This window comes from Bufo gargarizans, chromosome 2 (assembly GCF_014858855.1).
Source record: "Bufo gargarizans isolate SCDJY-AF-19 chromosome 2, ASM1485885v1, whole genome shotgun sequence".
Lineage (NCBI taxonomy): Eukaryota > Metazoa > Chordata > Amphibia > Anura > Bufonidae > Bufo > Bufo gargarizans.
The window spans coordinates 13180984-13207805 of NC_058081.1; the positions used below are offsets into that span (position 1 = coordinate 13180984).

General features: G+C 45.0%; 1 protein-coding gene across 1 annotated transcript; it reads left to right on the forward strand.

The window, feature by feature from the left end:
* Positions 1 to 336: 336 nt before the first annotated feature.
* On the forward strand, positions 337 to 26549 carry LOC122925454 (olfactory receptor 11L1-like). The gene is made up of 2 exons (XM_044276812.1): positions 337 to 594; positions 25617 to 26549. The coding sequence occupies exons 1-2, from the start codon at positions 337 to 339 to the stop codon at positions 26547 to 26549; spliced, it is 1191 nt and encodes a 396-aa protein (XP_044132747.1).
* Positions 26550 to 26822: the final 273 nt, after the last annotated feature.

Sequence of the window (26822 nt, forward strand, 5' to 3'; positions counted from 1 at the left end):
AAAAAACTAAAGGATTACTTCATAGACAATACAGATGGAGAAACACCCACACAATTTATATGGGAAGCTCATAAAGCAGTAATTAGAGGAGAGTTCATTTCTCTTGCTTCAAACCTAAACAAAACTAGACAGAAAAAGACAAATTAACTGCTCTCTAAAATATCCAAACTAGAGTGCTACCATAAACGCCTTAAGAAAAATGATACCCTCGATAAACTTAACAAAGCTAGAGAAGAGTTAAAAATTCATCTTAATGCACAATCGGCAAAATTATACTTAGCCTTAAAACAGAAATTCTTTGCACACGGTAACAGATCCTCTAAATTTATGATCGCTATGCTACGCCAACAGAAACGCAAATCCAGGATTTCAAGTATTAAAACATGTGACAAGACATTACATAAGGATGACCCCGCAATTGCACAGGCTTTCCATGACTTCTACTCCGAATTATACAATATTAATACAGCAGATCCTGAAAGAACTAAACAAGACAAAAGTAAACTTACCTCTGACTTCCTAGGTAAACTTAACCTTCCCAATATCAGTGAAGACCACAAGCTAAGACTATGTGCCCCTATTTCTGAAGGAGAGGTAACGGAGGTTCTAAAGTCAATTGCCAAAGGGAAATCCCCAGGACCTGACGTCCTACCAGCCCTATATTATGTAACGTTCAAAGATACCCTTGTCCCCCATATGGTACAGGTATACAATGCAGCTCTAAAAGGTTCACCCTTCACTCCTCAAACTTTAAGTGCTCATATTACATTAATACCTAAACCCCAAAAAGATCATACCCTCTGTTCAAGCTACAGACCCATCTCCCTATTAAATTTAGATCTGAAAATATATGCTAGAATCTTAGCAGCTAGAATAAAACCTTTACTCCAAGATTTGATTAATCCTGACCAAACCGGCTTTGTTATGGGCAGAGAGGGCAAAGACGGTATGTACAAAATTATCAATACTATTTCCCTAGCTAAAAAGAATAAAACTCTTATTGTACTGCTCGGGACAGATGCTGAGAAGGCCTTTGATAGAGTGGCCTGGCCCTTTATCAATAGCACTCTGGAGAAATTTAGATTCCCTATTACATTTATCAAAGCCATTTTCTCTATGTATGCATCCCCTTGTGCGTACATAAAAGTAAATGATACTCTGTCCCGAGCAGTACTTATTAATAACGGAACTAGACAGGGATGCCCCCTATCTCCCTTATTATTTATTTTATCAATGGAACCCCTGTTACAAGCCATAAGACAGAACCCTGACATAAAAGGCTTAAGATGTGGTACCTTGGAAATAAAACAAGCTGCATATGCAGATGATTTACTGCTAGTTATTTCAAACCCAAAACAAGCTTTCCCTCTTATAATTGATACGCTAGATAGATTTGGAGAAATATCCAACTTCAAAATTAATATCTCCAAGTCACAAGCAATGGGCATTTTACACTCCCACAACGCCCTCAAACGTCTAGAAAAAGACTCGCCTTTCCAATGGACCCGAAACTCCTTGAAATTCTTAGGGGTTAATATTCCTCCTGACCTTAACAAATTATTCACCTTAAACTACACCCCACTTATTAAAACCATTCCAAACATATTGAGCTCCTGGAAACCTACTTTTATATCCTGGCTAGGACGAAAAAATATGTTTAATACTCTAGTTCTACCCAAACTCACATATCTTATACAGGTACTCCCAATTAAACTCCCAAAGCACTTCTTGACTTCCTTCAAGAAAATTTGCTCCAACTACATATGGGGTAATATAAGACCAAGGATCTCACATGACATTTTAAAACTACCCATAACTAAAGGAGGGATTGGCGCCCCTTCTTTAGACAAGTATATTAACGCTGTTCACTTGGGCAGAATCATAGATTGGATGAGACACCCTGAACATAAAACTTGAATCTCACTAGAGAATGAACTAACCAAATTCCCCTTAAAAGGTCTAGCGCTCTCAGACCCACGGAAACCCCCCCCCTATAAATAAGGACAATATACTAGTTCAAGCCAAACTATCAATCTGGAAAACAAAATACATAAGAGACATTTGCTCAAAATTCCTCTCTCACTTAAGTAATCTTAGTGACCTCCTCATCACAACTGGTGAAGGATATACAACACTACCAGCTCAAATACGTAATAGCAATGTGGCGCCAGCTGATCTCCTAGACTCGGATGGAGCGATACTGAACCTGCAAGCTATGAGAGAACATTTCGACACACCTAAATTGAGCTACCTCCAACATAACATCATACTAAAATCCCTGAAAATAGCTCTATCTCAAGATCATCCGAACAGAGAACCCTCTTGGTTTGAAAAATTAATTTCTCAAACACAGACCCCAAGGAAACTCACACATGATAAGCAAAAACTTGCTCCTATGCGGTACTCCAAAATCCCTCTACTTTTTAAAAGAATGGGAAAGAGACTTAAATACCTCATTCACGAAGGAAGAAACTAAAGAAATATTACTCTCACCCAAACTTTCCTCAAGATGTACTAATATACAGGAAAACACGTACAAGGTGATATCCAGATGGTATCTCACACCCGTCAGACTGAGCCAGATGTATAGCACTACCTCAGACTTGTGCTGGAGATGCCTAAAAGAGAGAGGCACCTTTTTGCACATATGGTGGTCCTGTCCACATATACAAACATTCTGGAACCGGGTGTTTAGTCACATTAACTGCATTTTAGACAAAAAAGATTCAAAGAGGATCATCAGTTGCCCCAAGAACGCCTTATTGAACATCATGCCAAGCTCAATATCCTTTTTAGAGAAAAGTCTTTTAAGACCACTTATTGCTGCAGACAGAATTATCATAGCTACAAATTGGAAATCACATGGCCCTATACCTGAGACACTCTGGTTTCTCAAAGTCGCCTCAATTTCCAGACTTGAAGAACTGTCACACTGGGAATTGAGATCACATCATAAATACAAAAAAATCTGGTCCCCTTGGCACAATTGGAGATCCTCATTACCTCAATCCCTATTATAAGGTCCCGGACTCAAAAGATCACAAACACTAACTTTAGATAAACAGACATTCCCCTTTGGACTACGAAGACATAGTTTACCCCCTCTCCTCCATCAGATACTTGCATATCTTGCTCTTTAAAAGGTACTCCCCCCCCTCCCCCTCCCCTTCCCTACCTCCCACCTGTTAAGTTTTTGTTCTTATCAATGTCAACTTGCTATTGATGTTACTGTCTCCTATCGGCTATTAACTCTATTGCCTCCTAATATAAGTTAACAGACTAATTACCCTTGCTTAACTACTCACTACGGGCGTAAAAGTCCCATGTATCTATCCTTGATAACTAGGGTTTATTACTATTATTCTTTGTATGTACACTACAATACCTCTGTTACTATTCAAAGATACTATGGAATGTGACTATTGATAGCTTGATTTACAGACTGTTTGTAACCCCTATATGTTTATCTTTGAAACCAATAAAAAGATATTAAAAAGAAAAAAAAGAACCCGAGCCCATACTGTGCACAGTTTTGAGGAGATCTCATCCGCCTCGGGATTACACGAGGAGACGTATGACCCAGAAAGAAAATGAGGATGAAAGCCATAGTTACAAAAAAAAAGGAGAGACCACAGCAGAGGAATTAACACGGTTATTCAGAGCAAACTCGGCTAACGGAAGGTATTTCACCCACAACTGTTGATCATCTGCAACATATGCCCTGAGAAATTGTTCCACCTACTGATTGAGGGGCTCAGTCTGTCCATTACTTTCAGGGTGATAAGCAGATGAAAAGGACAGAGAAATCTGGCATCTTGGACAGAAGGCCCTCCAAAACTTAGACACAAAATGCACACCCCGTCAGATACAACATTTTCTGGAATGACATGAAAAAGTACAATTTGTTCCACAAACAAAGATGCTAGGGTCTTCGCACTTGGGAGTTTAGGCAGGGGAATAAAGTGAGCCATCTTGCTGAATCTATCAACCACTAACCAAACCACAGTCTTACCCTCCGCAGGTGGCAGATCAGTGATAAAATCCATCAAGATATCAGACCAGGGTCTACTGGGAATGGGTAAGGGTCGTAGGTAGGGATGAGCGAACCCGAACTGTATAGTTCGGGTTCGTACCAAATTTTGGGGTGTCCGTGACACGGACTCGAACCCGAACATTTCCGTAAAAATGTCCGGGTTCGGGTTTGGCGCTTTCTTGGCGCTTTATGAAAGGCTGCAAAGCAGCCAATCAACAAGCGTCATACTACTTGCCCCAAGAGGCCATCACAGCCATACCTACTATTAGCATGGCTGTGATTGGCCAGTGCAGCATGTGACCCAGCCTCTATTTAAGCTGGAGTCACGTAGCGCCGCACGTCACTCGGCTCTGATTAGCGTAGGGAGAGGATGCAGCTGCTGCTGTTAGGGCGAGATTAGGCACTAGACAGGGATTTACTTAGCAAAAACACTTAATGAAGTGATCGATCTACAGCTGTGAATCATTCATCTTCTGTTATTCAATTGCTCACTGTTTTTAGACTGCACAGAGCGTTTTTCAGTCACTTTTTTCTGGGGTGATCGGCGGCCATTTTGTGTCTTGTGGTGCACCAGCACAAGCTGCCACCAAGTCCATTTAACCATCAATAGTGTTTTGTTTTTTTTTGCTATATCCTACATCAGGGGCTTGGCTGTGCTTGCTATTTTATTGAGGGGTGAAATACAATTGCCAAAATAGCAGTACCCTAAATCTGGTGTTTCAGCTGTGGCCAGCCAATTGTAAGACTGTCTGCTGTCTGGCAAAGGATATATTTTTGTTCTGGGTTGAAATACAATTCCCAACTTAGCAATTCCCTAAATCAGTGGTTTCTAAATCAGGCCAAGTTTAAATTGATCATAAAAGGGTATATTAGATTGAAGGTGTGGATAGGGTCATCCTCAATAACTTCACACGCTACCGTGCATTTCCAAGTCTAATTCTGTCCATAAACGTATACCTGTCATCCAAGGCCTAAATACTAGGCCTACAATTTATATTCAGCTAAATCTGTGGTAATTGCTGTGCCTGTATTAGTGTAATACGGTACCTAAATAGATAGCCAGATAGTGTTAGGTGTCTGTAAAAAAAAGCCTGAATTTGAATTCAATACAGTGGGCCAAATAATTTTTTTCTTATTGTGGTGAACGGTAACAATGAAGAAAACATTTAGTAAGGAACGCGGACGCGAACGCGGACATGGTCGTGGTGGTGTTAGTGGACCCTCTGGTGCTGGGAGAGGACGTGGCCGTTCTGCCACAGCCACACGTCCTAGTAAACCAACTACCTCAGGTCCCAGTAGCCGCCATAATTTACAGCGATATTTGATAGGGCCCAATGCCGTTCTAAGGATGGTAAGGCCTGAGCAGGTACAGGCATTAGTCAATTGGGTGGCCGACAGTGGATCCAGCACGTTCACATTATCTCCCACCCAGTCTTCTGCAGAAAGCGCACAGATGGCGCCTGAAAACCAAGACCATCAGTCTGTCACATCACCCCCATGCATATCAGGGAAACTGTCTGAGCCTCAAGTTATGCAGCAGTCTCTTATGCTGTTTGAAGACTCTGCTGGCAGGGTTTCCCAAGGGCATCCACCTAGCCCTTCCCCAGCGGTGGAAGACATAGAATGCACTGACGCACAACCACTTATGTTTCCTGATGATGAGGACATGGGAATACCACCTCAGCAAGTCTCTGATGATGACGAAACACAGGTGCCAACTGCTGCGTCTTTCTGCAGTGTGCAGACTGAACAGGAGGTCAGGGATCAAGACTGGGTGGAAGACGATGCAGGGGACGATGAGGTCCTAGACCCCACATGGAATGAAGGTCGTGCCACTGACTTTCACAGTTCGGAGGAAGAGGCAGTGGTGAGACCGAGCCAACAGCGTAGCAAAAGAGGGAGCAGTGGGCAAAAGCAGAACACCCACCGCCAAGAGACTCCGCATGCTACTGACTGCCGCCATCTGGGACCGAGCACCCCAAAGGCAGCTTCAAGGAGTTCCCTGGCATGGCACTTCTTCAAACAATGTGCTGACGACAAGACCCGAGTGGTTTGCACGCTGTGCCATTAGAGCCTGAAGCGAGGCATTAACGTTCTGAACCTTAGCACAACCTGCATGACCAGGCACCTGCATGCAAAGCATGAACTGCAGTGGAGTAAACACCTTAAAAACAAGGAAGTCACTCAGGCTCCCCCTGCTACCTCTCCTGCTGCTGCCTCGGCCTCTTCTGCTGCTGCCGCCTCGGTCTCTTCCTCCGCCTCTGGAGGAACGTTGGCACCTGCCGCCCAGAAAACAGGGGATGTACCACCAACACCACCACCTCCGTCACCAAGCATCTCAACCATGTCACACGGCAGCGTTCAGCTCTCCATCTCACAAACATTTGAGAGAAAGTGTAAATTCCCACCTAGCCACCCTCGATCCCTGGACCTGAACGCCAGCATTTCTAAACTACTGGCCTATGAAATGCTGTCATTTGGGCTGGTGGACACAGACAGCTTCAAACAGCTCATGTCGCTTGCTGTCCCACAGTATGTTGTTCCCAGCCGGCACTACTTCTCCAAGAGAGCCGTGCCTTCCCTGCACAACCAAGTATCCGATAAAATCAAGTGTGCACTGCGCAACGCCATCTGTGGCAAGGTCCACCTAACCACAGATACGTGGACCAGTAAGCACGGCCAGGGACGCTATATCTCCCTAACTGCACACTGGGTAAATGTAGTGGCGGCTGGGCCCCAGGCGGAGAGCTGTTTGGCGCACGTCCTTCCGCCGCCAAGGATCGCAGGGCAGCATTCTTTGCCTCCTGTTGCCTCCTCCTCCTACTCGGCTTCCTCCTCCTCTTCTTTCACCTGCTCATCCAGTCAGCCACACACCTTCACCACCAACTTCAGCACAGCCCGGGGTAAACGTCAGCAGGCCATTCTGAAACTCATATGTTTGGGGGACAGGCCCCACACCGCACAGGAGTTGTGGCGGTGTATAGAACAACAGACCGACGAGTGGTTGCTGCCGGTGAGCCTCAAGCCTGGCCTGGTGGTGTGCGATAATGGGCGAAATCTCGTTGCAGCTCTGGGACTAGCCGGTTTGACGCACATCCCTTGCTTGGCGCATGTGCTGAATTTGGTGGTGCAGAAGTTTATTCACAACTACCCCGACATGTCAGAGCTGCTGCATAAAGTGTGGGCCGTCTGTTCGCGCTTCTGGCGTTCACATCCTGCCGCTGCTTGCCTGTCTGCGCTACAGCGTAACTTCGGCCTTCCCGCTCACCGCCTCATATGCGACGTGCCCACCAGGTGGAACTCCACCTTGCGCATGCTGGACAGACTGTGCGAGCAGCAGCAGGCCATAGTGGAGTTTCAGCTGCAGCACGCACGGGTCAGTCGCACTGCGGAACAGCACCACTTCACCACCAATGACTGGGCCTCCATGCGAGACCTGTGTGCCCTGTTGCGCTGTTTCGAGTACTCTACCAACATGGCCAGTGGCGATGACGCCGTTATCAGCGTTACAATACCACTTCTATGTCTCCTTGAGAAAACACTTAGGGCGATGATGGAAGAGGAGGTGGCCCAGGAGGAGGAGGAGGAGGAGGAAGAGGGGTCATTTTTAGTACTTTAAGGCCAGTCTCTTCAAAGTGACGCATAGGGAGGTTTTTTGCAACAGCAGAGGCCAGGTACAAATGTGGCCAGCCAGGGCCCACTACTGGAGGACGAGGAGGACAAGGATGAGGAGGAGGTGGAGAAGGATGAGGATAAAGCATGGTCACAGCGGGGTGGCACCCAACGCAGCTCGGGCCCATCACTGGTGCGTGGCTGGGGGGAAACGCAGGACGATGACGATACGCCTCCCACAGAGGACAGCTTGTCCTTACCTCTGGGCAGCCTGGCACATATGAGCGACTACATGCTTCAGTGCCTGCGCAACGACAGCAGAGTTGCCCACATTTTAACGTTTGCGGACTACTGGGTTGCCACCCTGCTGGATCCACGGTACAATGACAATGTGCCCACCTTACTTCCTGCACTGGAGCGTGATAGGAAGATGCGCGAGTACAAGCGCACGTTGGTAGACGTGCTACTGAGAGCATTCCCAAATGTCACAGGGGAACAAGTGGAAGCCCAAGGCCAAGGCAGAGGAGGAGCAAGAGGTCGCCAAGGCAGCTGTGTCACGGCAAGCTCCTCTGAGGGCAGGGTTAGCATGGCAGAGATGTGGAAAAGTTTTGTCAACACGCCACAGCTAACTGCACCACCACCTGATACGCAACGTGTTAGCAGGAGGCAACATTTCACTAACATGGTGGAACAGTACGTGTGCACACCCCTCCACGTACTGACTGATGGTTCGGCCCCATTCAACTTCTGGGTCTCTAAATTGTCCACGTGGCCAGAGCTAGCCTTTTATGCCTTGGAGGTGCTGGCCTGCCCGGCGGCCAGCGTTTTGTCTGAACGTGTATTCAGCACGGCAGGGGGCGTCATTACAGACAAACGCAGCCGCCTGTCTACAGCCAATGTGGACAAGCTGACGTTCATAAAAATGAACCAGGCATGGATCCCACAGGACCTGTCCATCCCTTGTGCAGATTAGACATTAACTACCTCCCCTTAACCATATATTATTGTACTCCAGGGAACTTCCTCATTCAATCCTATTTTTATTTTAATTTTACCATTATATCGCGGGGCAACCCAAAGTTGAATGAACCTCTCCTCTGTCTGGGTGCCGGGGCCTAAATATATGCCAATGGACTGTTCCAGTGTTGGGTGACGTGAAGCCTGATTCTCTGCTATGACGTGAAGACTGATTCTCTGCTGACATGAAGCCAGATTCTCTGTTACGGGACCTCTCTCCTCTGCCTGGGTGCCGGGGCCAAATTTTATGACAATGGACTGTTACAGTGGTGGCTGACGTGAAGCTTGATTCTCTGTTATGATATGAAGACTGATTCTCTGCTGACATGAAGCCAGATTCTCTGTTACGGGACCTCTCTCCCCTGCCTGGGTGCCTGGGCCTAAATATATGACAATGGACTGTTACAGTGGTGGGTGACGTGAAGCCTGATTCTCTGCTATGACATGCAGACTGATTCTCTGCTGACATGAAGCCAGATTCTCTGTTACGGGACCTCTCTCCTCTGCCTGGGTGCCTGGGCCTAAATATCTGACAATGGACTGTTCCAGTGTTGGGTGACATGAAGACTGATTCTCTGCTGACATGAAGCCAGATTCTCTGTTACAGGACCTCTCTCCTCTGCCTGGGTGCCTGGGCCTAAATATATGACAATGGACTGTTACAGTGGTGGGTGACATGAAGCCTGATTCTCTGCTATGACATGCAGACTGATTCTCTGCTGACATGAAGCCAGATTCTCTGTTACGGGACCTCTTTCCTCTGCCTAGGTGCCTGGGCCTAAATATCTGACAATGGACTGTTCCAGTGTTGGGTGACGTAAAGCATGATTCTTTGCTATGACATAATGACTGATTCTCTGCTGACATGAAGCCAGATTCTCTGTTACGGGACCTCTCTCCTCTGCCTGGGTGCCGGGGCCTAAATTTATGACAATGGACTGTTCCAGTGTTGGGTGACGTGAAGCATGATTCTCTGCTATGATATGAAGACTGATTCTCTGCTGACATGAAGCCAGATTCTCTGTTACGGGACCTCTCTCCTCTGCCTGGGTGCCGGGGCCTAAATTTATGACAATGGACTGTTACAGTGGTGGTGTCACGGACGGTGTACAGGAAACAAGGCAAAGCAACAAGCATAAATGACTCGCTGGATCCAAAAGCTAAGGAACAAAAGGGAGACCCCCTGCAGAAGACCTGGCACTTTCCCTGGCTGCTCAGCCTATGCAAAGATCCGAATGGTGGAAGTTTGCATATCCACGTACCTTGACTATATAACCCCTGAGCACCCTACAATAGTGAGGGGACACGACCACCGGCTCCCTACACAAGATACGGAGGGAGTCAGGGTCACCTGGGATCCAGCAAACAGAAAATAACAGATAAATGTTCAACACTTAACTTTGTAGCAGACAGGAGAACAAGACCAGCATGCACACACACTCCAGGAAGAAGTATAAGCCGCCCAGAAAAGCATTCTGGGGAGGAATTTAAAGGGAAGCAATTAGTCCAACACATGACAGCTGAGAGAGGCTAACGAGATGAGGAACTGAATACCACAACAAAGAAAGTCAAGAAGGAAGTTCTGAAAGGCCTCTGTCAGAGCTTCTCAGCTGTCTGGTTGTGACAGTACCCCTCCCTCTACGAGTGGACTCCGGACACTCAGAACCCACCTTCTCAGGATGGGACCTATGGAAAGCCCTGATGAGACGAGAGGCCTTAATGTCCGTCACTGGGACCCACATCCTCTCCTCAGGACCATACCCCTCCCAATAAACAAGGTACTGAAGAGAACCGTGGACAAGACGAGAATCCACAATCCTAGAGACCTGACATTCAAGATTCCCATCAACCATAATCGGAGGAGGAGGCAAAGGTGAGGGTACAATGGGTTGAACATAAGGTTTCAATAAGGACTTATGAAAAACATTATGGATCTTCCAAGTCTGAGGAAGATCAAGACGGTATGCAAGAGGATTGATGACAGACAGGATTTTGTAAGGCCCAATAAACCTAGGACCCAACTTCCAGGAGGGAACCTTCAATTTGATATTCTTGGTAGACCACACCAGATCACCAACATTCAGGTCCGGACCAAGCACACGTCTCTTATCTGCCACACGCTTATATCTCTCACTCATGCTCTTTAGATTATCCTGAATCTTTTGCCAAATAGATGACAAAGATGAGGAGAATCTGTCCTCATCAGGTAAACCAGAAGACCCCTCTCCCGAGAAAGTCCCAAACTGCGGATGAAACCCATATGCACCAAAAAATGGTGACTTATCAGAGGACTCCTGACGACGGTTATTTAAAGCAAACTCAGCAAGGGACAAAAAAGAACACCAATCCTCTTGATTCTCCGCCTCAAAACAGCACAGATATGTCTCCAGATTCTGATTGACGCGCTCTGTCTGGCCATTCGACTGCGGGTGGAAAGCAGAAGAGAATGACAACCGAACCCCCAAGCGAGAACAGAAAGCCTTCCAGAATCTGGAAACAAACTGCGTGCCCCTATCAGAGACTATGCCTGAAGGAATACCGTGCAATTTGACAATGTGATCAATAAATGCCTGCGCCAGCGTCTTAGCATTGGGCAAACCAGGAAAAGGGATGAAATGCACCATTTTGCTAAAACGGTCCACCACCACCAGAATCACAGTCTTCCCCGAGGAACGAGGCATGTCCGTTATGAAGTCCATGGACAGATGTGTCCAAGGACGGGAAGGAATGGGTAAGGGAAGGAGAGGACCTGATGGCCGTGAATGAGGGACATGGCACGAGCGCAAGTCTCGCAGGCTGCCACAAAACCCTCAACCGACTTACGAAGCGCCGGCCACCAGAATCTCCGAGCGATGAGATCCAGTGTGGCTCTTACCCCCGGGTGCCCAGCAAGGACCGTATCGTGGTGTTCTTTAAAAATCTTGTGTCTTAAAGCGAGAGGCACAAACAACCTCCCAGGAGGACAAAGATCAGGAGCCTCTGACTGGGCTGCCTGCACCTCTGCCTCCAATTTAGGAAAAAGAGCAGAGACCACCACACCTTCAGCCAAAATGGGACCCGGGTCTTCAAAATTCCCGCCTCCTGGAAAACAACGTGACAGGGCATCTGCCTTCACATTCTTAACTCCAGGGCGGAACGTGACAACAAAATTAAACCTAGAAAAGAACAAAGACCATCTGGCCTGTCTCGGGTTCAGACGCTTGGCTGACTCCAAGTAGGCCAGATTTTTATGGTCAGTAAATACGGTAATAGGGTGTCTGGCTCCCTCTAGCCAATGGCGCCATTCCTCAAAAGCCAACTTGATGGCCAACAATTCCCTATCTCCCACATCGTAATTTCTCTCTGCGGAGGAGAGTTTTCTTGAGAAAAAGGCACACGGTCGCCAATTGGGAGGAGAGGAACCCTGAGACAAGACCGCCCCCACACCCACCTCAGAAGCATCAACCTCAACTATGAAGGGTAAAGAAACATCAGGTTGCACCAAGATGGGAGCGGAAGCAAAACTCTCCTTGATATCAGAAAAAGCCTTACGCGCCTCTACTGACCAAGAAGAAAAATCTACCCCCTTTCTGGTCATATCAGTGAGTGGTTTAACAATAGAAGAATAATTCAAAATGAACTTCCTGTAATAATTGGCAAAGCCCAAAAACCGCATCAGCGCCTTCTGATTCTCAGGAAGCTCCCACTCAAGCACAGCGCGGACCTTCTCGGGGTCCATGCGAAAACCAGAAGCGGAGAGAAGAAACCCCAGAAATTGAATTTCTGGAACCGCAAACACACATTTTTCCAGTTTTGCATATAATTTATTCTCCCGCAGGATGAGCAAGACCTGACGTAAATGTTCCTTATGAGTTTTGAAATCGGGAGAAAAAATCAAAATGTCATCCAAATACACCAATACAAATTTTCCCATCAAATGATAAAAAATGCTGTTCACAAAATGCTGAAAAACGGCTGGGGCATTCATCAAACCAAAAGGCATAACCAAATTTTCAAAATGGCCCTCAGGGGTATTGAAGGCCGTCTTCCATTCGTCCCCTTCTCTGACCCTGACCAGGTTGTATGCCCCTCTTAGATCTAATTTGGAAAAGACTTTAGCCCCAACAACCTGGTTAAACAGGTCCGGGATCAGAGGAAGTGGATAAGGGTCACGAATTGTGATACTGTTCAGCTCCCTGAAATCCAGACAAGGTCTTAAAGAACCATCTTTTTTCTTAACAAAGAAAAAACCAGCGGCAACAGGTGACTTCAAGGGTCGTATGTGTCCTTTTCTCAGACTCTCAGAGATATAAGCACGCATAGCGATCCTCTCAGGTTGGGAAAGATTGTATAAACGAGATTTAGGCAGCTTGGCGTCTGGGATGAGATTAATAGGGCAATCGTACTCCCTGTGCGGGGGCAAATCATGAACTCCACTCTCAGAGAAGACATCCGAAAATTCAGAGAGAAAAGATGGTACAGTCTTAGTAGCAACCTCAGAAACAGATGTCATGAGGCAATTCTCTCTGCAAAAGTCACTCCAACCATTTATTTGCCTCGCTTGCCAATCAATGGTGGGGTTATGCTTAGTGAGCCAGGGCAGCCCCAACACTAGAGGAGAAGGCAAACCGCTAAGGACGAAACATGACACATCCTCAACATGAGCATCACTCACAAGTAAACAGATATTGTGAACTATGCCCTTTAATGATTTCTGAGAAAGTGGAGCGGAATCGATAGCAAAAACAGGAATATCCTTTCCCAAAGTGCGCACCTGGAAACCATGAGTTATCGCAAATTGATTATCAATGAGATTGACCGCTGCTCCACTATCCACCAAAATCTCACAAAAAATGTTCTTGCTCTCTAGCGCCACCCTAGCCGGCAGGACAAAACGGGAACTACAAGCAAACTGAAAACCTTCAATCTCCGCCTCAACCCTGCCAATTATTATTACTCCCAGAAAACTGCCTGAATATCCTAGAGGGACAAATATTTGCCAGATAATTTATACCTCCACAACAAAAACAAACCCTCCCATGCGAGCTGAATCTTCTATTGTCAGAAGCAATCAACCCCAGCTGCATGGGCTCCTGCTCAGAAGGGGCTGATGGCGACTGAGACCCCTGCGCACAGAATGGGACCGCTGCACTGTCCTGGGACTGAGTATGACAGGAAGGGGACATCTCTCCTCTCTCTCTAAGACGCCTGTCAATACGAACGGCCTGAGACATAGCAGAGTCCAAAGAAATAGGCCTCTCATGAAAGGCAAATGCATCTTTCAATCCCTCTGAAAGACCATGGCAAAATTGACTTCGGAGTGCAGCATCATTCCAACCAGTATCAATTGCCCATCTCCGAAATTCTGAGCAGTATATTTCTGCGGATTGTTTAACCTGGCATAATAGACGTAGTCTAGACTCAGCCAGAGCAATACGATCCGGATCATCATATATCTGACCCAGGGCTAAAAAGAATTCATCCACTGAACGGAGAGGCCGTGCCCCCTCCGGCAGCGAAAAGGCCCAGGACTGAGCGTTACCTCTGAGCAGCGATATAATGATCCCCACCCTCCGTTCCTCATCACCAGAGGAATGGGGAAGAAGGCGAAAATGGAGTTTGCAAGCCTCTCTAAAACGCACAAAATTCTCACTACCCCCGGAGAACGTATCCGGGAGCGAGATCTTAGGCTCAGAACAAACTCCATGAACGCAAGCTGAACCGGTCACTTGAAGCTGAGAAAAAGTCTTACGGAGATCAGCTACCTCCAATGAAAGACCCTGGAAGCGTTCAGCCAAAAGTGAAACCGGATCCATGCTTGAGACGGTTTTGGCGGCTTATAATGTCACGGACGGTGTACAGGAAACAAGGCAAAGCAACATGTATATATGACTAACTGGATCCAAAGCTAAGGAACCAAAAGGGAGACCCCTGCACAAGACCTGGCACTTTCCCTGGCTGCTCAGCCTATGCAAAGATCCGAATGGTGGAAGTTTGCATATCCACGTACCTTGACTATATAACCCCTGAACACCCTACAATAGTGAGGGGACACAACCACCGGCTCCCTACACAAGAAACGGAGGGAGTCAGGGTCACCTGGGATCCAGCAAACAGAAAATAACAGATAAATGTTCAACACTTAACTTTGTAGCAGACAGGAGAACAAGACCAGCATGCACACACACTCCAGGAAGAAGTATAAGCCGCCCAGAAAAGCATTCTGGGGAGGAATTTAAAGGGAAGCAATTAGTCCAACACATGACAGCTGAGAGAGGCTAACGAGATGAGGAACTGAATACCACAACAAAGAAAGTCAAGGAGGAAGTTCTGAAAGGCCTCTGTCAGAGCTTCTCAGCTGTCTGGTTGTGACAGGTGGGTGACGTGAAGCATGATTCTCTGCTATGATATGAAGACTGATTCTCTGCTGACATGAAGCCAGATTCTCTGTTACGGGTCCTCTCTCCTCTGCCTGGGTGCCTGGGCCTAAATATCTGACAATGGACTGTTCCAGTGTTGGGTGACGTGAAGCCTGATTCTCTGCTATGACATGCAGACTGATTCTCTGCTGACATGAAGCCAGATTCTCTGTTACCGGACCTCTCTCCTCTGCCTGGGTGCTGGGCCTAAATATATGACAATGAACTGTTACAGTGGTGGGTGACGTGAAGCCAGATTCTCTGCTATGGGACCTCTCTCCAATTGATATTGGTTAATTTTTATTGATTTTATTTTAATTTTAATACATTTCCCTATCCACAATTGTTTGCAGGGGATTTACCTACATGTTGCTGCCTTTTGCAGCCCTCTAGCCCTTTCCTGGGCTGTTTTACAGCCTTTTTAGTGCCGAAAAGTTCGGGTCCCCATTGACTTCAATGGGGTTCGGGTTCGGGACGAAGTTCGGTTCGGGTTCGGATACCAGGTGTTCGCTCAACTCTACTAGAGTGCCATCCCTATACTCACACACTATAGAATACAGTGCTAAATATTCGTCATTTTTTTCCATCTGAAGTAATGATTCCTCCCTGCTTAACCGCCTCCGGACCGCCTAATGCAGATCTGTGGTCCGAAGGCGGCAGCTGTGCGCTCAACGACGCATCGGCGCGTCATCTCGCGATAGCCGAGATTTCCTGTGAACGCGCGCACACAGGATCGGAAGGTAAGCAAGTGGCTATCCAGCCTGCCAGCGACGATCGTTCGCTGGCAGGCTGGAGATGCGATTTTTTTAACCCCTAACATGTATATTAGACGCTGTTTTGATAACAGCGTCTAATATACCTGCTACCTAGTCCTCTGGTGGTCCCTTTTGTTTGGATCGACCACCAGAGGACACAGGTAGCTGTGTAAAGTAGCACCAAACACCACACCACACTACTCCCCCCCTGTCACTTATTAACCCCTTATGAACCCCTGATCACTTCATATAGACTTCCTGATCACCCCCCCCCCGTCATTGATCACCCCCCTGTCATTGATCACACCCTGAAAGTCTCCATTCAGACGTCCGTATGATTTTTACGTATCCACGGATACATGGATCGGATCCGCAAAACACATACGGACGTCTGAATGGAGCCTTACAGGGGGGTGATCAATGACAAGGGGGTGATCACGCATATAGACTTCCTGATCACTTCCCTGTCATTGATCACCCCCCTGTCATTGATCACCCCCCTGTCATTGATCACCCCCCTGTAAGGCTCCATTCAGACGTCCGTATGATTTTTACGGATCCACGGATACATGGATCGGATCCGCAAAACACATACGGACGTCTGAATGGAGCCTTACAGGGGGGTGATCAATGACAAGGGGGTGATCACCCATATAGACTTCCTGATCACCCCCCTGTCATTGATCACCCCCCTGTCATTGATCACCCCCCTGTAAGGCTCCATTCAGACGTCCGTATGATTTTTACGGATCCACAGATACATGGATCGGATCCGCAAAACACATACGGACGTCTGAATGGAGCCTTACAGGGGGGTGATCAATGACAAGGGGGTGATCACCCATATAGACTTCCTGATCACCCCCCTGTCATTGATCACCCCCCTGTAAGGCTCCATTCAGACGTCCGTATGTTTTTTACGGATCCACGGATACATGGATCAGATCCGCAAAACACATACGGACGTCTGAATGGAGCCTTACAGGGGGGTGATCAATGACAAGGGGGTGATCACGCATATAGACTTCCTGATCACTTCCCTGTCATTGATCACCCCCCTGTCATTGATCACCCCCCTGTCATTGATCACCCCCCTGTCATTGATCACCCCCCTGTAACGCTCCATTCAGACGTCCGTATGATTTTTACGGATCCACGGATACATGGATCGGATCCGCAAAACACATACGGACGTCTGAATGGAGCCTTACAGGGGGGTGATCAATGACAGGGGGGTGATCACCTCATATAGACTTCCTGATCACCCATCTGTCATTGATCACCCCCCTGTAAGGCTCCATTCAGACGTCCGTATGATTTTTACGGATCCACGGATACATGGATCGGATCCGCAAAACACATACGGACGTCTGAATGGAGCCTTACAGGGGGGTGATCAATGACAAGGGGGTGATCACCCATATAGACTTCCTGATCACCCCCCTGTCATTGATCACCCCCCTGTCATTGATTACCCCTCTGTAAGGCTCTATTCAGACGTCCGTATGATTTTTACGGATCCACGGATACATGGATCGGATCCGCAAAACACATACGGACGTCTGAATGGAGCCTTACAGGGGGGTGATCAATGACAAGGGGGTGATCACCCATATAGACTTTCTGATCACCCCCCTGTCATTGATCACCTCCCTGTAAGGCTCCATTCAGACGTCCGTATGATTTTTACGGATACATGGATCAGATCCGCAAAACGCATACGGACGTCTGAATGGAGCCTTACAGGGTGGTGATCAATGACAGGGGGGTGATCACCCATATAGACTCCCTGATCACCCCCCTGTCATTGATCACCCCCCTGTAAGGCTCCATTCAGACGTCCGTATGCGTTTTGCGGATCCGATCCATGTATCCGTGGATCCGTAAAAATCATACGGACGTCTGAATGGAGCCTTACAGGGGGGTGATCAATGACAGGGGGGTGATCACCCCATACAGACTCCCTGATCACCCCCCTGTCATTGATCACCCCCTGTAAGGATCCATTCAGACATTTTTTTGGGCCCAAGTTAGCGGAAATTGTTTTTTAATTTTTTTAGTTTTTTCTTACAAAGTCTCATATTCCACTAACTTGTGTCAAAAAATAAAATCTCACATGAACTCGCCATACCCCTCACGGAATCCGAATGCGTAAAATCTTTTAGACATTTATATTCCAGACTTCTTCTCACGCTTTAGGGCCCCTAAAATGCCAGGGCAGTATAAATACCCCACATGTGACCCCATTTCGGAAAGAAGACACCCAAAGGTATTCCGTGAGGGGCATATTGAGTGCATGAAAGATTGAAATTTTTGTCCCAAGTTAGCGGAAAGGGAGACTTTGTGAGAAAATACAAAAAAAAAATCAATTTCCGCTAACTTGTGCCAAAAAAATATATATTCTATGAACTCGCCATGCCACTCATTGAATACCTTGGAGTGTCTTCTTTCCAAAATGGGGTCACATGTGGGGTATTTATACTGCCCTGGCTTTTTAGGGGCCCGAAAGCGTGAGAAGAAGTCTGGGATCCAAATGTCTAAAAATGCCCTCCTAAAAGGAATTTGGGCCACTTTGCTCATCTAGGCTGCAAAAAAGTGTCACACATGTGGTATCGCCGTACTCAGGAGAAGTTGGGGAATGTGTTTTGGGGTGTCATTTTACATATACCCATGCTGGGTGAGATAATATATTGGTCAAATGCCAACTTTGTATAAAAAAAATGGGAAAAGTTGTCTTTTGCCAAGATATTTCTCTCACCCAGCATGGGTATATGTAAAATGACACCCCAAAACACATTCCCCAACTTCTCCTGAGTACGAAGATACCAGATGTGTGATACTTTTTTGCCGCCTAGGTGGGCAAAGGGGCACACATTCCAAAAAGCACCTTTAGGATTTCACAGGTCATGTTTTACACATTTAGATTTCAAACTACTTACCACACATTAGGGCCCCTAGAATGCCAGGGCAGTATAACTACCCCACAAGTGACCCCATTTTGGAAAGAAGACACCCCAAAGTATTCCATGAGGGGCATGGCGAGTTCCTAGAATTTTATATTTTTTGTCACAAGTTAGCGGAAAATTATGTTTTTTTTTTTTTTTTCTAACAAGTCTCATATTCCACTAACTTGTGACAAAAATAAATAAATTCTAGGAACTCGCCATGCCCCTCACGGAATACCTTGGGGTGTCTTCTTTCCAAAATGGGGTCACTTGTGGGGTAGTTATACTGCCCTGGCAATTTAGGGGCCCTAATGTGTGCGAAGTAGTTTGAAATCAAAATCTGTAAAAAATGGCCGTGAAATCCTAAAGGTGCTCTTTGGAATGTGGGCCCCTTTGCCCACCTTGGCTGCAAAAAAGTATCACACATGTGGTATCGCCGTACTCAGGAGAAGTTGGGGAATGTGTTTTGGGGTGTCATTTTACATATACCCATGCTGGGTGAGATAAATATCTTGGTCAAATGCCAACTTTGTATAAAAAAAAAATGGGAAATGTTGTCTTTTGCCAAGATATTTCTCTCACCCAGCATGGGTATATGTAAAATGACACCCCAAAACACATTCCCCAACTTCTCCTGAGTACGGCGATACCAGATGTGTGACACTTTTTGCAGCCTAGGTGGGCAAAGGGGCACACATTCCAAAGAGCACCTTTCGGATTTCGCCGGTCATTTTTTACAGATTTTGATTTCAAACTTCTTCTCACGCATCTTGGCCTCTAAAATGCCAGGGCAGTATAACTACCCCACAAGTGACCCCATTTTGGAAAGAAGACACCCCAAGGTATTTTGTGATGGGCATAGTGAGTTCATGGAAGTTTTTATTTTTTGTCACAAGTTAGTGGAATATGAGACTTTGTAAGAAAAAAAATAAAAAATCATCATTTTCCGCTAACTTGTGACAAAAAATAAAAAGTTCTATGAACTCACTATGCCCATCAGTGAATACCTTAGGGTGTCTACTTTCCGAAATGGGGTAATTTGTGGGGTGTTTGTACTGTCGGGGCATTGTAGAACCTCAGGAAACATGACAGGTGCTCAGAAAGTCAGAGCTGCTTCAAAAAGCGGAAATTCACATTTTTGTACCATAGTTTGTAAACGCTATAACTTTTACCCAAACCATTTTTTTTTGACCCAAACATTTTTTTTTATCAAAGACATTTAGAACAATAAATTTAGTGAAAAATTTATATATGGATGTCGTTTTTTTTTGCAAAAATTTACAACTGAAAGTGAAAAATGTAATTTATTTGCAAAAAAATCGTTAAATTTCGAATAATAACAAAAAAAGTAAAAATGTCAGCAGCAATGAAATACCACCAAATGAAAGCTCTATTAGTGAGAAGAAAAGGTGGTAAAATTCATTTGGGTGGTAAGTTGCATGACCGAGCAATAAACGGTGAAAGTAGTGTAGTGCAGAAGTGTAAAAAGTGGCCTGGTCATTAAGGGGGTTTCAGCTAGCGGGGTTGAAGTGGTTAAGTTGCTTGTAGGCCAATGACTTATTGGCCTACAAGCAAGAATCAGGGAGGAATCATGTGTTCAGATGGAAAAAATGATGAATATTCGAAAAACTAATATGTAGCACTATATTCTAAATATTCACAAATTCTCAAAGTTGAAATATTCAAGGTAAAAATTTGCGTATCTCTACAGGCTCAATGTGAAGACCTCTAGATTTCTATTTTGCATCACATAATTTAGTGTAGCTCTGCAAGATTAACCCTCCCTTTCTCCTTTTGTTATTTGTATCTTTTCTGCCTGGGGAGAAACAGGAAAATGTGTCCTAATTATAATTTTGCTTCCTTCCAGTCCAACAGGCAGCACATACATATCCTCCTAATAATACTTGCAGCTAATTGTCTCTATTTTTTTACTCATGGGTGAGCTATGAGGCCCGTATAGCACCAGCAGTTAATTATGCTAATGCTTAATTTATTATTCCAAGTGGGCTGGTCCTGAGGTGTAGTCTGGGGGACAAAATGGCCAGCTCTTCACTACCTATCGGACTGAAGGAAAACAAATATACAGGTACAGATGTATCCATTCGTATTTAGTCTTTTGATACAATGTTGTGTTAAATACACTCTTTCAAAGGCTTTTCAATGGCTTTTGTTGTCTTTCATGAAGAGATAGTACACTACACTGACTCACAGAAACTGATTAAAAATGGATGCATCTATGAGACAAATTTCCTTAGTTTTTTTGGTACGTTTCACACTTGCGTGAAATAGATCTGGTGGGCTTTTCCGGCCGGGAACTGTCACGGCCACGGTTATGGTCGTGACTCCTCAACCGCATGCGGTTGCCTGCGGTTTGGTTTTGGTGTTCAATCACAGGTGAGGGCCGCTGGTGTGTGGCCTCACTTGTGGTTGCCGCGGGCAACTAGTTGTATGTGTTGGTTTCAGCAGAGCAGCCTGAGCGGTGCTGGGCAGCTTGCTGCATGGCATGCGGTTGCACCTAACAACCTTCATGTTGGGTGTTGTGTTTGTTTGTCTGGTGTGCACTGCGTTTTGTGTTGTGTGTGCACTAGGACTCTTCCCTTCACTGTGGCTGCCCGTGGCAACGTTTGGTTGGATGTGTACATGTGGTGGCAGTGTCCCGGCCTTCGGCTGACTCCCAGGACATGGTTGCCACCCATGTCGTTGCCTGCGGCAACAGCCACAGTGTGATCTTGGTTTGGACACTTCCCCTTTAAGTGGTGTTTTCCCTTCCCTGTTGGAAGGGTTATCTCCCTTTCTGTGTGTGTGAGACACTGGGTGTGTTTGTGTGGGTGTGGCCTCTTAGGCCTATAAAGCCTCAGTGTTTGGCATGTGTCAGTGGGTTGCTTCAGCCATGCTTAGCTGGAGCAGCCTCCTGTGTATATAATTTGCCAGTGGGGGCCACCCTTGTGGTCATAGGTTTATCTGTGAAGTTTATGTCTTGATGTTCAGTTGATGTTTTCCTTTGTCTCTGTTTATTTGCTACTACGGATGTCCTGGTTACCTGTGTGTTATGTGTGCTGTGTCCTCTAGTTGTTCTGTGGACATTAGTAGTGCATGCATGGGTTCCAGTCAGCGTGGCTGTGACAGGTACGTGTGGAACTAGTAGTTCGCCTGTCATATCTGCATGTTGTATGCGTTTCCCCATTCCTTGTAGCTTGGCCAGTGAGACCCCTGTTCCTCCGTGTCCAGAAGGAACAGGCCGTCTTACCTTAACTCCTAGTTCAGGGACCGGACGGAGGGTGAGTTAGGGATCCGAGGTTCCTGAGCATGGGCCCTCCTACCTTCAAGGTCGGCCCATGCAGCTAGGAGTTAGGGTCAGGTTAGGGACGCTTTAGGAGGTGACCTGCTCCCTAATCCTGTCGCCTTGGCCGAGCAGCCTAACATCTTCTGGCATCGCACGGCTGAGAGTTTTCCCCATCCTCAGCCGTGATAGGAACAGCCTGTCGGATCCGTCTTATCTGATCTGTACTGCACACTATATTCTGCTGATGATGCTAGGAAAATGCATTTAAAACATTTATGAACTGTAAATGGTTTGCAACAGGTTTGTGGAAAAATAGACAGGTTCATGCACAGAAAAAAAAAAAACACTGTCTCTTTAATTGATCTGCGTGGTCAGTGCACAATATTTGTTGTGTTTTCTTTAATCAAGATGGCCGTGATGGCCTCTCCACGAGCAAATGGATGAGTTGAGTATGTAAACTCTATAAAACACATCACTGATTTTATGGGGACAAGTGCTGCGTGAAAATCAACGCACATGTACGCAGCACCATTGAAATAAATGGGTCCGGATTTCATGCGAGAGCAATGCGGGAGCATCACGCATTGCACCCACGCGGAAATATTACTCGTGTTAAAGGGGCCTCATAAATGGTTGACAATTATTTTATTTTTTTCAATAAGAAACAGTGGCCCAATTACAATTACACATCTACTTCTATAAACACACTGTACACTGGTATTGACACACTAACATAAGATTATTTGTACACTTATAAACAGTATAAAACTTTCAGCAGTTTTTTTTTTTTTTTTTTTAAGTGGCAATATATTCTGCTGGTGATGCTGGGGAAAATGCATTTAAATCATTTATGAACTGTAGATGGCTCATGTACAGAAGAAAAAAAAGCAATGTCTCTTTAAATGATCTGTGTGCAGTCACTACAAGACATCAAGTTATGAATACCTCCAACAAAATTAGAATTTTTGTCCATGTCGGGTAACTGTTGCTCATTTCCCAATAAGGGGAATGGTAGTTGTGCTGCACTAACCAGTCACAACCAATACACTTTAAGCAGAGCTGTGCTTGATGTTCCTCTCAGTGCTACAGGGAACAAAGGTCAGTGCGTAATATTTGCTGCGTTTTCTTTAATCAAGATGGCTGTGATGGCCTTTCCACAAGCAAATGGATGAGTTGAGTATGTAAACCCTATAAAACACATCACTGATCTTATGGGGAATATTTAGTATTTTAACATATACATCTTTACTAGCTAAAATGACATTTCCCTGTTTTATTTCTTTGTTTGGATTATTTTAAACTTTCTAATGTGTATATCCCCATCCTAAGCCATATATCCCTTTTATCTTTTCCAACGACCCATCTTTTATTATACCTACTGTATATTTACAGTATATCCAGTTGGACAGCAGATGTTTCTTGACTTAGTGTAAATTTAATATTGACATATAACAGTCCCCAGATCAGATTTTTCTTACAAATTAATAAAGCACAGGAGAATAATTATGAGTTTCTCATATTCCCGAGTGTTAAATGATGTTCTGCATTACAATATAAATAATAGAGGTAAAGGCTGAACGGGAAAAGCTAACACGTTTGTCAGAGCCGTCACATCAGTTTTCTTCTACAGTATGTATATTAATCATAAAATAATTTGTTTATAATTTGGTAAAATGATCTAAAAAAAATAATATATGTATTCTAATCAATTTTTTATTCTTTTCTTTGTTTTGTATACTACATGTTTTTTCTCATGTTTTTTTTCTCTCTCTTTAAAAAAATAAAAATAAAATTGTTCTTGTGACTGAGCTACATAAAGCTCAAAAGTTAGAGAGAAAACATAAGGATCGCACAGCCAGATGCCATGAATTGAACTACAGCTTCTTTGAGCGCAATTTATAAACATCTCTATTGAGCCACTTCCTATATGTTTTGATCAAGATGCATACAGTAGACCCACTCACCACATCAAGGTGATCTCTATGGACCTGGTCCCTATTCTAATTTGACAGAGTGCCACATGGCATCCACTGACGCTTCAACACAGCACCTGCAGGCAAAGAGACCCAGCATGCCAACAACACCAATGCTATCAAGCTCAGCCCTCATGGAACTGGGCCCCACCATCATAGCAGCAACAGCCACCACGAAGCACTTCACAGAAAAGTGAACAGATCTTAAAATCTCTCCTCTCCATGTGGTCTCAAAATCCAAACTGAGGTTGAGAAGGACTTTCTTAACCATTAGGCCAGTGTTTCCCAACCAGTGTGCCTCCAGCTGTCGCAAAACTACCACACCCAGCATGCCTGGACAGCCTTTGGCTGTCCGGGCATGCTGGGAGTTGTAGTTTTGCAACAGCTGGAGGCACACTGGTTGGGAAACACTGCCTTAGGCAGTCTCCTCAATACAGGTGTTTATACATTGTGCTTAGAGAAGAAATAGATCAATGCATCACATGTGGATATAGAATGTGTATATCTCTCTCCACATCTAATTATGTTTGTAATTTGTTCCTCATTTATTTGTGGTATTTGCATTCCTCCCATTCAACCCAGGTCCTTTAATTAGCAGGAGGCTGCCCAAGGGTTGATAAGCTCCTACCCTGTCTCAGTTTAGGTTTCTGAGACCTCAAGGAGAGACAAACCTTTGAGCCATGTTCACATTGTGCAGTGCTGCATGGTGGCTGTTGTTGCTATGCTATATCTGTGGGTTGCTGGGGCCCAGTGCCATGGGGGCTTGGGCTGATAACAGTCAGCATTGCTACCGTTGAGTTGGCCGCACAGCAAATTTTTGAATGATCCCCCTTCCCCAGCAACTTCTTCACAAATCCCAACTCACGTGTAACCCCCACTCCTGTGACTAGTTATAATCAAGCTCTCAGATGAGGCCCGGCAGCCGCTCCATCCATTTCCTACAGTGTTTATGTATATAATGTTATTGTATCATAATGTTCAGGGGGCCCTGAGACTAAAAACTTTTAGTCTTCCTCCTGAGGGGGCCCTTTGTGGGTCTGGGCCCTAAACTAGCCGCTTCCCCTGCATCCTGTAATAGCTACAACCCTGGCTGCTGGGTCTCGCCATTTGCAGAGACAGTGTTGTGGCAGAGATGGTCACCATGTGGCTCTGTGCCAAATTACAGTGGGGACCTAGTCAATAGAGGTTACCTTGATCAAAACATATAGGAAGTGCTTCAATAGAGATGTTTATAATTTTTGCTGAAGGAAGCAATAAATCAATGCAAGGCAGGTCGATGTGCGATCCATCTCTTTTTCTCCATATTTGAAAATGGGCTAAACAATATTTACAAAAAACAAGGTCTGACATACAAAAAATTATACATTACCAGGTTATTGCATCAGTTTATATGTGTTTTCGTTCTTTATGTTGTAATGTTTAATTTCACATTTTTATTTTCACATTATGTCTAGTTTTAGCCAGCATTATAGAAATATTTGTCCATGGAAAGATATTTGATAGGACTTCCTTCCATTGTCTCTCATTTTCAGTTCCCACATCTTCTGTGTGTATTGATTTTGCTTTATTTTAAAATATAAAATGCTTAATTCATTTTCAGGCCATGTTCCGACCAAATATTTCCATGATTACTAAAATCCATTTGTTAGGATTTAAAAGCTCACAAAATCAAAATTACATTCTCTTTACCATTTTCCTTATTGTCTACTGTCTGACGTTATGTGGAAACCTCCTCATGGTAACCCTGGTGACACACATCAGAGAACTTCACCAGCCCATGTACTTTTTCCTCACACAACTGTCTATAGCTGACGTCTTACTGACCACAGTCATTGTCCCTAGTCTGCTCCATGTTCTACTGCATAAAGTTGGGATCATTTCCTTTGACGCCTGCATTGCCCAGTTATTTATATTTGCCTTCTGCGAAGGTTCAGAGTGTTTTCTTCTGACAGTAATGTCTTATGACAGGTATTTGGCCATCTGTAACCCATTACGTTATACCACCATCATGAATCAAAATTTGTGCCTGAAGCTGATCGTCATCAGTTGGTTGCTGGGTTTCTCTTTGTCGACGGTTGAAATTACATCAACATCCTTGCTAGAATTTTGTGGACCAAACACAATCGACCATTTTTTCTGTGATATGCCTCCAGTACTCGAGCTATCGTGTTCAGATACCAGTGGTGTCCAGTTGGAAATTATATTAATAGCTGGACCAGTTCTTTTCAGTGCTTTCATAATAATTATCATGTCCTATAGTTGTATCATTATTGTCATTCTAAAGATTCCTTCATCTACTGGTAGACAGAAAGCCTTCTCCACCTGTAGCTCACACCTCACTGTGGTCTTCATATTCTGTGGAACTTTATTTGGTGTTTATATACTTCCAACCAAAGGAAAATTACTGAATATGAAAAAGTTTTTGTCATTGCTATACACTGTTGGGACCCCATTGATAAATCCAGTGATATACAGCTTAAGAAACTCACACATCATTAAAGCATTTGGGACATTTAAAAGTCAATTCTCGTAGGAGATCCAAAAAAATGTGGTTTGACATTTAATACCAGCAAAATTGAAATAAAAAATATATCTTCAAAAGCTTCAATCTCCTTACTCTTTGTTCAGCATTACATTTTCTCTACCACCCTGCCATATTTGTATTTCTCTTTGTGATTAATATTAAAAGACATAGAGTTGAATCAATTATTCTAATGTAACCATATAATCAAAAGTATCATGTCTATATGTCATAGGCCACAAAATTGTTAATTTCTGGAGAAAAGGCAACAAACCTTTGCATGTG

What these genes read in the sequence shown, in the direction of transcription:
- LOC122925454 (XM_044276812.1), top strand. Translation starts at nt 337, where the DNA reads ATGCTACGCCAACAGAAACGCAAATCCAGGATTTCAAGTATTAAAACA. An exon ending in CCCCTATTTCTGAAGGAGAG is followed by an intron (nt 595 to 25,616) that starts GTAACGGAGGTT and finishes ATTCATTTTCAG; the next exon opens with GCCATGTTCCGACCAAATAT.